Genomic DNA, 13,236 nt, shown 5'->3' on the forward strand with positions numbered 1-13,236 from the left:
CTTCTGGATGTCAGGGGGAGATATGCAGAGTTCCCGCTGTTCTGGGAGTAGACAAATGTTGAATAAAGGCATAATCATCGTCCCATTCGATGCACGCTTTCCCCGAGCATGTATTTAACATGAAGCCCGTCCGTACAGTGCTGACTACACCCCAGTCCTTTTCATCTCTCTCTGTTTGACTTTCAAAGATCCAGTTCATGAATAGTCAGGTCGGCTCTTCATTGAAGGCCCCGGCCATTGAAGATTGAAAGAATTTTAAAGCGGCTGTATTATTTTTGATGAAGAAAGTGACTTCAAAGCCCGCTTACACTTTGTTTTACCTTTTCAATGGAATTTGACCTGAAGCTGAAAAATGGCAGTCTTAAGGGATCAGGAGACGAGGCGGTCTTCTAAAGGGAACTTCGCTTGTGCTTAAATGCGACTGGTGTGAATAGCAGAAAAAATATCAGGTTTGGCAAAACATCTAGATCTGCTGTACAGTCAGATTCCTCAGCCTGGAACTTCACTTCCTGTTAAATTTGTAGTTCAGTGTGGGCCTCACCTAGCAATGTTGGGGTCAAGCGGAAAGTGCCTGGTGGGATTAACCCAGCGGAACGTGGTACACTGCTAGGAGGACCAGGAAGCTGATGCTATCTCAACCAGTCGCGGTATGCTGGTCACCCCAACCGGGCCACTTCCATTAGCGGGGCACTGAAGAGGTTCAGACAACACTGAGCAGATGGGCCGGAGCTCCACTGTCGCCACCATGCACAATTTATCTTTTATTCCCTACTTCTTTCTCTATGGGACAAGTCGACACCCCCTTGAGATATGCAATATGCCATTGACATGTATTCCAGATGTGTTTTTCTTTGGTGAGGAGAGTTTGAATTACAGGAGGTCAGGGAAAACAGACTGTGGTATTTTTGTACCGCATTCAGAGAGGGTTCACAGAATCTGAATGAACCCGGGCAAATGTGTCTCAGAGTGCTGATACATATCTGAGTATATGGCAACACAAAAAGACAGCTATTGCCAGAGAAGAGCAAAGGATTCCTTGCAGCCTGTACTAAAAATGCCCTCATACTAAAGGAATGAGCTAGTTTGGCAAGTCCAGGGTGATCAGGAGGTTATTTTTTTACGCCTCAATGGCTTGATCACCTGAGGCAACTCAGAGCTTAGTGTTGTTTGAGATCGTAGGGTTTAGGGTCAGCACTTAAAGAGATTCTCACTAACAGTTCGAACCACTGAAAGAATCGTATTTACGTCCCCTCCTTTTTCCACCAAGTCTTCTCTTGGGAATCCACAGAGGGATCAATACCTTCAGCTGAATGTTGCCACTGCCCAGCAGAAGGTTCATTTGAAGTACTGTTTATTTTGTGAAGTGAGAAGGTTCTTAAAGCAATGGAGTGGTCAGATGAGCCTTCGCGTGAAGATAAGGTCAGGAAGTCCCATTTGCACCGCTCTAAAGATTAAGGATTGGGTTGGGTTATATATCACAAAGTGTTTTGTGCAGTAAGTAGGAATGTCTATCTTTCTACTAACCAAGTACCATTTGCATTCATGTTAAATCCCCTGTATACAAGTATACTATTTTAACAAAGAGAGTATTTCATCTCTTTGAACAACATCAAAGCTCATGTAATGGACACACAGCCCCTGAACCCTCAATTGTACGCAGACTTTGTTTTGCTAAGGCTCCGTGACTCGATGCTGTCTCTTCCTGTTGGAATGAGAAATCCTCTTCATCCCCTGCAGTAAACACAACATATTTTGCTGTTTCTTAAGCAGGAAGCACATAAGCAGCTCTTGCCGCAACCCCTAAAGGTGTCAGGTTGCTCTGTAGAAGCTGTCATGGAATTTTTGCGCTTGGCACTGCGCTTAATCCATCCCGGTTCCCATCTCGCAGGGTTGATCCAGGCAGAAACACTCGTCCCAGAGGAAAACAGCAGCGCTCCTGTGTAATTTCCTTTTTGCATGTGACCAGCTTCACTTTGTCCTCTCACCGTCAGGAGCTGCAGGAGCAAAGAGCGTTGCTTTATGACCCCGGGTTTGTCTTCTTTCTCAAGAGCCCCTTTGTTGTTTGTAAATGCAAAAAAACAGATCGGTTAAGAAAGAATGTCGAAAGGAACACCCCCCCACACTTCTTAATTTAACTTAGGGTAATGAATGCACATTTGCAAATCAATTCCCACATTCCAGTGAAAAAAGGATGGGTGAGGTTGTAAAATAATCAACTATTTAAGGGGGGCGGGAAGCCACTCAAAAGAATTGCAGATGAGAATTGGAAGAAAGAAAGTTGGCCATTTTTGTCTTTGGTGTTAAACTTTGTGGTTTGAGCATCAAAGCTTTGTGCTTTTATGTAATAATGAAGTTTGACATGCTGCAAAATTGTTTTAGATGTCAAAGTTCTTCTGGATCTTGTCTTATTCATCTAAGTAAAAAAAAAAAGGCTTTTGTTCAAGATTTTATACAAATTTTTCCCGCGCTGATAATTCCTCCTGCATTTTAATTTGCGCTTCTTTAGAACTGCTTAATTCATCTTTCTTCTTGTGACTTTCAGGTTTTCACACATACTTCAAGGGATGGAGACAATTATTAGATCGACATCTGACCTTTCCTTGTACGGTTGTCATGGAGATCCTTTGGCATTGACACCTTCTCTTGGAAGACTCTGAATATTTGCATATGTCGCTGCACTTGCTGTTTGTGAAAATTTCCCAGAGCATGTCTTATTACTGCAACGTGGCTTGCATCATCTGTCTTTGTTTAGCTGGGCCATGTTTAGAGATCTTATTTCCTCCCCCCAACACTGGAGATAAATATTCTTAGTGCTAAAAGCCCCTTGGGATTGATCAGAAGGATAGCCAGATGCATGTATCTCCCCCCTCTTCCTTCACATAACAAGGTCAAACCCCTATTACAGTACAAGGGCTTGAAGCCTTTAAGAGCAGATGAGTTGTAGTTGCAGCACCTCCCTTTATGCCTGAATCAATCTAACTGCTGGAACCATTACTAGTGTGTCACACAGTGAGATTGTCACTTGTATGGGTTCTTCCAGATAGGACATGCTCTAATTTCAGCAGCATGTATTGGATGTAATCCTTAACAGCTGGACTGAAGTTGTGCTACTAATGTAACATAGAATTAGCCTAGATTTTTGATCTATCTATGAATGAGATTTCTTTTCTAGTTAAAATAAGTTATATTCCTTTTTTGTACATTTTAATTGTACTTGATTCAAATTTGAATATTGTTTTCGATGCTACCTCAATTAAAATTCTGTTAAAATTCTGGAACTAGCCTAAATTGGAATCTAAAAGGCATAACAAAAACCCTGTTTCTGAGTCATTGTTGACAAGTTTCTGTGGTTGGTAGGGTATTCTGTTTGGTTGCTAGGTGGTTACTTACTGGCCAAGATTAAAAGTTAAAGGTCTCCATGATATTCCCACCATATGACTCAGGTTCCTCCTGTAACTTTATGGTCTGCTATGTGAAAAACATGAGTCTGATCACTTAATCCTTAACAAGCCGCATGGTTTGAAGTATCATTCATGTCTGTAGTACAGATGTACTTGAAAAAGAGTGACTTGCCTTGGTGAGCACCATTAATAATTAATGCAGGCAAGATTGTCTTTTTTATTTCACTCGGCGACCAGAAATCAAAGCACTTCCCACAATTCACAGTGGAGCCAAGCAGCCTTTTGTGACGAGGTTATTAAAATTATATCACCTTTGTTCTGCCTTATTCACTTCCTTATTTGAGCACTTCTTTCCTACCTTGTCAGTACCAGAGACATTTTAATGTTCATTTCCAAGCGCTGTTATATAAAAGATGCTCTTGGAGATGTGTTATCTGCCTCAGAAGGCCCTTAAAGTGTTTCCCAGAGGGTTGATTTTCTCTGACAGGGTGTGAGACCACAGAGTTCCTTAGAGTTGTCAAAATCCCCCAAACGCCCATCATGGGACTTGTTTTTTTTTTGTTTTTTTAAGTAGCAGTTCTAGCACCTCATAATGGGCGACTGGTCTAGAAGACTCCGAAAGCTCAGGGCGAACGATTAGTCAGCTTTTCCAGATGTTGTTTTCCACTTCTATATGCACAGTCAGTCGCTCTCTTAGATTTTCCCAAGTCCCCCAGGTCTTCTCGAGGTCACATTTAGGTGAGATAGCTTCTACTTTGGTAGGCGTTTAGCTCAGTCTTTACTTTCCATCTCTCTCCCTGCTTTACATCTCCTCTGTGGCAGGTCGGGAGTGTTTGGTCTGTTTTATTTATAAACCTGTTCTTGGATTCTTACCCCACTGTTTCTCCTCCACCCCCTGCCAACCGCAGTCTGTTCGGCAGTCCGCTAAAAGCTATTAGCCAAACCCTGGCAGTCTCCGCTCCCTTAACCCAGCGGGGCCACAGGGCTTTTTGTTTTGAAAGAGTGGAAGGGCAACAGTTCTGGGGATTCGGAGGTGAACACAAAGCTTGCGGTTTGGCCTTTGCCATCTCTTGTGGATGGAGCCCAATGTACTACTAAGGTCATTGTGTCATGTTATTCATGGCTGGGGTAAAGTGGTTGGGAAATGGGTTTGTTTTAAGTTGCATTAGTCTTTGGCCCAGGGGTGTTTATCCACTCGACTGAATATGAAGTAATAAAGCAAAGTAAAGCTTTGCAGATCTGAATGGTAAGAAATAATCCTTAAAAGCACTATTTTTAATGCTACGTTGCTGGTGTAAACAGAGGACTGTTAGATTACAGTTTATCTCCATGTGCGTGAAATGTATTACTGTGTTTTCCTCATAATCCTGTGTAACTTTTTGTGTATTTTGAGGTGGTGATGGACGTTTCCCCAGGGAGATGTCTGTAGCTTTTTGTTAGAGCTATCACATGTGATTCATTTCCAACTCAAAGATATTTTCACCATCCCTCACTCTGACTACTGAAAATCAGTCTCTCTCCTGTCACAAATTTTAAACCCCAGTATAATTGTTGCCGCCAGGATCGGTAATTATTTCCAAAATCACCATGCACAATAACTCACTTTCATCCCCAGATATCTCCCGATGGCTGAAATCCCCCGGTCTTGTTGAGAATCAGTTTGTGTTGTTGTTATTCATCCGTAATTGTCCCACCACCACACTGTCATTGAAATTGGGAGAGAGAAAAGCAATTTCATAGCTTTCTGAAAGCCTACCTGAATTACCATACCACCGGTGTCTCCCCCCCCCCCCCCCTCAACAACTGTGTGAAACAAAAAACCCTTGGCAGTCAGCATGAATTCATATGCGCCTTAAAACAGAAGACAAATTATATATACATATCCTAGTATTCCAGCTACTGCGGGATTGAAATGAATTTCTGTTTTCTTTGATAGCTGTTGAATTTAGAGCATGTAATTTTCATGCCAGTTTATGACATGCATATGAGCAATACATATGTATAACTTCTTAATTTTACCTAGCTGAGTATTGGCAAAAATTATATTTCACATCCTTGTCAACTGTGGCATGAATAATCAACTTGCAAAGATGGCATTGGTAAAGCAGGTGCTGGATCCAAGACTGTGCATCTCATTGGCTAACTTCCAATTGGAATTAAGAGCTGTAAGTGAGAATTTATGCCCTTGCGTGCACACAGTTAAGCATTGCTACCTTGACAATGCAGCCTGTTCATTACAGTCAGTCAAACATATGGAAAAAAACTGTTTTAAAGCTCAGTTTAAATATGTAGTAGCCTAAAATCTGTGCCATTAAGCGTTATCACCGTAATGCCGTGATGTTACAAAACATTTTGTTTTACGTGGATATTGGAATGCAAGTGAAGTACATAATAAATAATATTTTGACATTCAAAAAATATATTGCGAATACGGAAACATTTGATTTTGTGTCGAATGAGAGACCCAGCGTTGGTTTCAGTTTTGTTTTAGCCTAAATTAATTTGTTTTGGCTTGTCGTTTATATAGCTATAGCTTCTTATATTTTTAATTCTTGTTCTTTTCTAAATACTGTTAAACTGAAAGGATTTGTTGTGGAGTGAGGGGAACTAAAATAGCGTAGCTATGTTTACAGTGTTTATTATAATGTTTGTAAACATTTTGCCTCTTTCTGAATGAAATAATAAAATGCGACTTATAGGCCGACGCGACATGTTTTTTTTGTATTAATCGTTCAAAATTCTTACAGCAATTCTTACAATTCTTGAGCATCCCTAACTTATATCATTTATAATGTTACATAAAATTGCATATGTACATTATGGAATTATTTTACATTTATTATGATATTTTACAATTTTATTTTATTTACAAACACTCCCGTTTTCCACTCTGTCCAAAGTCCTTTTGGGGTAATAAACTTATTATTTCTTATATGTCTTGATCAGATACATGATAGGTATCACAGTATATATCACAGTTAAGTATATAATGAATTATACGAATATAAAAATTTTAAAAATGCTGAATGAAATTGCTGTTAATAAAATTGAATCGAATTGTATGTTGAATTTGCAAAAACTGTCAAATTAGAAAGCAGTGAATCGTGAATCAAAAAGATTCACAACTATAATTGTATTGCTTGTTACACGGTGTCGCATCTGGGGTTACACTTTATTTTGTTGTCCTTGTTACAGTGTAGGTATATATTTAAGTACTGAGTAATATTAATTAACTATATGTACTTATTATATGGTTAGGATTAGGGTTTGTCTTAATGTAATTATGCATAATTTGTTATTATAATATTAATATTACAGGTAACGTAACAAGGACACCTTAAAATAAAATGTTACCGCATCTAGTAAAGACATTTTGTTATTGCAGTTGTTTTTATACCAAATTCTCTCAGTTGCATGTAATGCAAATAGTGACCACCGATTCTCTCTCTTATAGGATCTCGGCCGAGGTTGGAAGATGCCGCACCACGGATTGTCGAACACCCCTCAGACCTCATTGTTTCCAAGGGCGAGCCCGCCACGTTGAACTGTAAGGCCGAAGGTCGGCCTACCCCTATGGTGGAGTGGTACAAAGATGGCGAGAGAGTCGAAACGGACCGTGAGGATCCACGCTCCCACCGCATGCTCCTCCCCAGCGGTTCCCTATTCTTCCTCCGAATTGTTCACGGAAGACGCAGCAAGCCTGACGAAGGAGTGTACGTGTGCGTAGCAAGGAATTACTTGGGCGAGGCCGTCAGCCGTAATGCCTCTTTGGAGGTCGCAAGTAAGTCAGCTCATTTGTACTCTGATCCTTGCCTCGCGCTCTCTTCCTCAATCTCTCCGACTGCAAATTTCCGCAGTGCTCATCTTTTTTCCTCCGCTTCTATAAAGCTTTCCCATTTTGTCCTGCTCTCCTCATTTTTTCCCTTCTCCTCCATCTCCACTCGATCTTGTTTAGGCTTCCACTCGCAGCGGCGGCCCATAACCGTCGTCCCTGGATGGAGTGAGGTCTGAGGTCATTGTTAGTTTTAGAGGAGGTAATCTGATTTGTGGTATTAATGTAGATGGATGAAAGCTGGTATTTGAGATAAATTCAACCCCAGAAATAGCCAAGAGAGGAGCGTAATGCTGGCGGCTTCCAGGTGACAGATGTTAGCTTAAAAAAAATCCACCAGCATCTCAGTGTTTCTCATGGAATGGCTCCAGGTTTTAACAGCAGGGCTTCCCATATCCAATACGCACTAATTAAATGCTGATGGCACTATTTGATTTTGGTCATTAGATTATCGCCAATTTCATTATGCTTCTGCAATGTTATGTTTTTGTCATGCGACCGCAGAGCTTTCTGATACAGAATCATTTCTAGGTGGCCTGCAGACCTTAAATGGTGTCGTCAAAGGACAGATCCCTCACCTGCTCGAGTATTTCACCATCTGCTCTGAGATATCAGCGAGACATAATAGTCCCCGTGTTCTGGTACCGCTTGGAAAGAATAGCACCATTCTCACACAATTCAAAGCCAGAGCGCAGATTCGGTCTCCAGCTACTCATAAATCCTGTCTATTAAATTCCTCTTCCATGCATTCTTATTGCAAAACGCTTCAAAACCCAAAGCATTTACAATTCACTCACACTCTGCTATCTAATTAGGATCTGAACCTCCCCGTTGAGCTGCTGTATCTTTATTTAAAAGGGAAAGCAAAGAAACTGTATTACTTTTGATGTCTTCAGGATTGATTGAAGTTGGTGCAGCTCTCCAAAGCTGGAAATAACGGTTATTTGCTTCATGATAATATTTATTCTCATTCTCAACGAGCGTTTTCAGATTGGATTTCTTTTCAGTTTGATTTTTATTTCTTCGTTCTTATCAGCATTGAAAGTTATATTTCTCAGATATTTCCATATCAAATATTTTTCAGATTGGATTTGAACAATAACTCATTCAATTATAGGACTGACTGTTAGATGCTGTTACCAAAACCATTAACCTACATTTCAGATTCATTCATTAGTGATATCCGGCGCCTAAAAGACACTGTGGTGTTTCAAAACTCTAAGTTCATTGTAAGATCGTGATCCATGAGGGTTACAGAACAGATGGTCTGTTGAATAAAACATTTTTTATTGTTGCTGAGAAAATTAGTTTTCCAAAGTTGCGGTTTTCATCCAGAATACGATAGAGACTCTCAATTTAGTGCTTGGAAATTTGTATGTCTCGGTAACTTCTTTTACAGCGGTATCTAAAAAATATGTTTTTACCTCAGTGAACCGAAAACAAGCTAAACGCATAATCAAACATCTGAAATTCCCAAGCTTACCCCTACAAATGAAAGGTTTTTGGATGAGTTCTTCTCACATTGAGCAGAAAAGTTTGCAGTCTATGTTCCTCAAACGAGACTGTCATTATCATTAACTATAGACTAAATGTGCGCAGTGGAAAGAATTCTGGTACACAAATATTTCTAGAACCCCACAGGAGTTGATTCTAGGTCTAGATTCCTAAACTGCACATCCTTGCCAACTGTCTGTCCTGTCCTTTATCCATGCCCCCATCATCCAGGTGGCCTATATCATTAGTTATGATATGTTTGGCTCTCCTGTGAGATGACATTGTGACATTTCCTCTAGGGAATGGTGGCCAAAAACAAGAAAAAATCACACAGATAAAATATACATTGATTGTATAGCTTAGTCAGTATGTTGTCAGTCTAAAATATGATATATAATCATTATATACTTCCATTTACAATTCAAATTTCCCTAATTAGTTCATTGAGGCTATTTATGCAAGACTAAACTAATTGTGACATCATAACGGGTACATTAACATATGAAAGCCCATATTTACACCCCAACTCGTTGTTTCAATCCTGAATTCTGTGGAACAAAAAAAGAATATAGTTTGGCAACTGTTTTTGTCCATTTAATGCAAGTCAGTGGGGTCCAAAACTCATTGTTTTTCAGAATAGCTTCTCTGATGTTCCACAGTACAAAAAAGTCATACCGGTTGGAACAACATGAGGGTGAGTAAATGCTGACAGAATTTCCATTTTTGGTTGATCTATCCCTTTAATACCCCTTTAATGCAATACAATTTCAGAATAGCTTTATTTTGATGGAATAAGCTATGTGGGCATTGTGGTGATGAGATTTGGGCACATAGTGCCAGCTCTCTGCATGGAGATCATCATTCTCCATTGTGGCACGGCTCCATCAGCCAGGTGGTGGGCGGGAGACGGGGATGAGGGGTCTGCTGCCAGCCATAGAGCTTGTCTGGTTCACAGGTTTTGGGGGTTTGGCAGAGAGAGGTATATATATAGCGAGAAAGGGAGGTAGAAAGATAAATAGAAAGGAGAAGGAGGGAACCCATATGCCAGGCGTGTTGATCTGCCACCAGCAGGCAGCGTGTCATACATTAGGAGGGCACAGATCTTCGGTCAAACGCGAGATGTTCTGGTGAGAATAAACAGGCTCTTGGCCCAGTATGTGTGGGAGGGACCAAATTCCCAGAGAGTGTTTTAACAGCCTGTTTATATACGCTGCTTTTTGAAGGCGGTATTTATGGTCGAGGTGATGAGTTATCTAGGCACAGTTACATTATTCAGATGATGAAGCCGGAGCTGGGATGATTTACAGTGACAGAACTCTCACACGTTAAATGATAGATGAAAGGGAATGGATCTGTGATGGTTCATCTGTGGTTTGTGGTTTATTACTTTTTAAATGATGCTCAGCATTTGGAGTCGCCCCTCTTTATACTTTTGCATGGCTTATGGGTAAACATCAGCCATTTGGAGCTTCTAATGAAAGTTGTTTTGGGGTCAGGACTGGTTTCCAGGAGAACAGGTGACGACGGAACTGCAGCTGTTCTATGGAATGTTGGGAATGAACAGGTGAAAGGAAGATATGATACTCTTGATCTCTGTTTTGATTAGCTGTGAGAGGCTGGAAACTTTGACACTTTTCCACTTATGGGGAGGGTCCCAAAAACCTGTTGTACTGCAGAAACACAGGTCAGCAGCCAGTTTGGACTGAATTGTAACTAGGATTGTTGTGATGTCAGCAACCTAGTCGAAATTTCATGATTCTCGACACCACAGCAAAAACTATTCTATTAAATGCCTTCCTTTTTTTTCCAAGTTTATATTTAGCTAACTTTGTTTATTTATAGTTCGTTAATAATATATACTAAATATTCATTACAAGAATGTTTTCACTATTTTAGATTTAAATATAATTTTTTTTATAAATATATTATCCATTTAATTATTTTCTATTTAATTTAACAATATTTTGATATATCATATCTAATAATAATATAGATTAATAATCATTAAATTATAATGAATTATATTAATAATTAATTGAATATATTGTAAATGTAATATTAAAATATTAAAAATACCAGTAAGGTCCGCAGAAAGCCTGAGTTGGGCCATTCTGCTGGAGATGGTAGGGTTTGCTTATGGGTCACTCTGCACCTCTAGGGTTTAAGCTGGAGACATCCTGACAGATAAGCCTATTTATGTGAAGCCCCTCAGTCCAGGACAAAACTAAAGTAATAGTGGCTTATGTTCAGTAGGGCATGCTGTCCCCCTCTGGGCTGCCTGCCCTCGGTGCTATTAACCTTATTGCCTTGGATCTAGACTCGTGTGGGTGGTGAAGGGTGGCCTGGAGCAGTTAAGACTTGAAACTCCTCAGTAAAAATTGATTATGAAACCAGCAGAAAAGAGCGTTGTAAAGGTTTTTAATTAGATTTGAGCAGTCTTTTACTGTAGCTCTAATGCATCGACACACCCTACATAAATCAGATTTCTGTGACTCAGAAGACAATTTCAGTCCCGCAAAGCTGCTAAAACTTCATTCAGACTTTGATGAGATGCATCCACAAAGTAGATTTATTATTCCAGAGCCTTCGTTGGGAATATGTGAGCTATTAATCTTTCTGAATTTCCCAAAGAGGTGCCAAGTTGCAAATGCGTTTTTCTAGCAAATGCGTATTAACCAGCAACTGCATAAAGCTGACCTCGGTCTGTCCAGACGTGCATGTGGCTGCGTGTGTGTCCGTGCAGTAATAATGAGATCACTTAGCCCGTCGAACTCCAGGGGTCAGGGAGACTGCTGACAGGGTGGGGTCATTCGGACACGGGGCGACACAGACCTTCTGTCCCCTGGCTATTTAACTCTCTCACTACCTAATGAATGTTTTAAAGCCAGCCACAAGTAACACAGATCAGACATATGAACACAAGGCCACCTTGGAGGGAGAGAAAGAGAGATATGCAGTAAAGATAGTCATAATAAACTAGGGACAGAAAAAAAAGAAAGAGATGGAAACATAAATGGAAACGAGAGAAAGAGAGAGAGTGTTTAGCTGAATGAGCAACAGGTGGTGCAAGGAGGAGTTTAGACTAAACCCCCACTCAACTTGATAAGCAGGGGTGCATCTGTGAGCTTTTATATAGTCAGGGTTATGACCAGAGCAGACAGGGACACAAGGGACAATGCAGCCCACCTCTAGGGAGCCACCAACTCTGAGACATCAACGACTCTCATTTGTCTCTCTGTAGTTACACTCAGGTTACTTCGTTTGAATGTAGAATTAGTAGTTACATTTATTATTAGTACGTTTAATCATCATCATCTAAATAAATCAATCTAAATATACTGTAATAATAAAAACAGCAATAATTATAATAATTAGGCCTCTTATTACATCTAAATACAATTCAATGATAGTAGATAATAAATAATCACAAGTAATTCTTCTGCCAAGTAATATAGTTTATAATGATAATAATAGTTGCATACACATTGTGGTTCATCCAATTAGATTTTAGAGTCTAAACTTTCCGGTTTATTACATTTAATTTGCACTTTTGCTTACTCCTGTCCCTCATGGAACAGTCGTTTCACACTGTGGTTGTGGTTAAATGCATGTGTAATCATTGTTGTTGCCTTTGGGAGAGCCTGACCACCATAGGGACTGTTTAATTGCATCTATTCATTTTCCTAACAGAGATCATAAAATTGTAATTTACTGGCATACTAAATTGCAAGGTGAGTTTAAAGGCTTCCTGTAGGATGGCATATTTTTTAAAAAAATGCCCATTATCCAGATCTGAACTTTAGCCTTATTTTTAAAACACCTCAGATCTGTAGAGTGGGGAAACAACATTTAAGCTTAAAATGAAGTTAGTAAGCCTGTTTAAGTGCTGTGATTGATGGGAACCGGTCGTCGGCATGCTAAATAATTTTCCTTCCACTGCATATGTGTCTGTGCAATCCATATAACCTGAGAGTTTGTGCAGGCACCAGCCCTGGGATGATTGATTGCCTCTCTCTCGTTGGCATTGCCAGCTGGCATCGGAGAGATGGGAGAGAGCAATGGCCCAGGATATTGGTCTGTGTTTAGAAGGTAGGAGAGCATAGAAACACACACACTGCCAGCAAAAGCAATACTTGCTTAAGCGGTTACATTTCCGTTGGCCTTTACTTCCTTTTACTGGTTTTGGCCCCTTAGAGTAACACAAATCCAGGCCAGGTCTTTTCCTAGTAAATTTTAAAATTCAAGGTCTTTTGAACAAAAACTGATTCTGGAACAAATGATGACAGTTCAATTTCATCAAGCAATATCAACCAATCTAATCAAAAAGGCCTGTGCACGTTTGTGACGTCTGTTTCAAAAGCATATAATGCTCTTCCTTGCTCCTTCTAGCAGACAGGCTCACCTTGAAGGATCAGAGGATTTTGGATGAACAAGAATCCTTCCCCAAACCCCTGCGAGGAAAGGCTTCAACGTCAAGCCTTATGCCGAGACCTGTCCCGCTGATATGCA

At 40.1% G+C, this 13,236-nt stretch overlaps 1 protein-coding gene across 1 annotated transcript in view; it reads left to right on the forward strand.

Annotated features, from left to right (window-relative positions):
- The window catches only part of LOC306865646 (roundabout homolog 2-like), a 76,469-nt gene that overhangs the window by 10,299 nt on the left and 52,934 nt on the right, over positions 1-13,236 (forward strand). Inside the window, exon 2 of the mRNA XM_079410375.1 lies at positions 6,856-7,182. Within this exon, the coding sequence (XP_079266501.1) occupies positions 6,856-7,182 (327 nt within the window). The remainder of the gene's footprint in view (positions 1-6,855; positions 7,183-13,236) is intronic.

Source organism: Barbus barbus, assembly GCF_936440315.1.
Source record: "Barbus barbus genome assembly, chromosome: 47".
Lineage (NCBI taxonomy): Eukaryota > Metazoa > Chordata > Actinopteri > Cypriniformes > Cyprinidae > Barbus > Barbus barbus.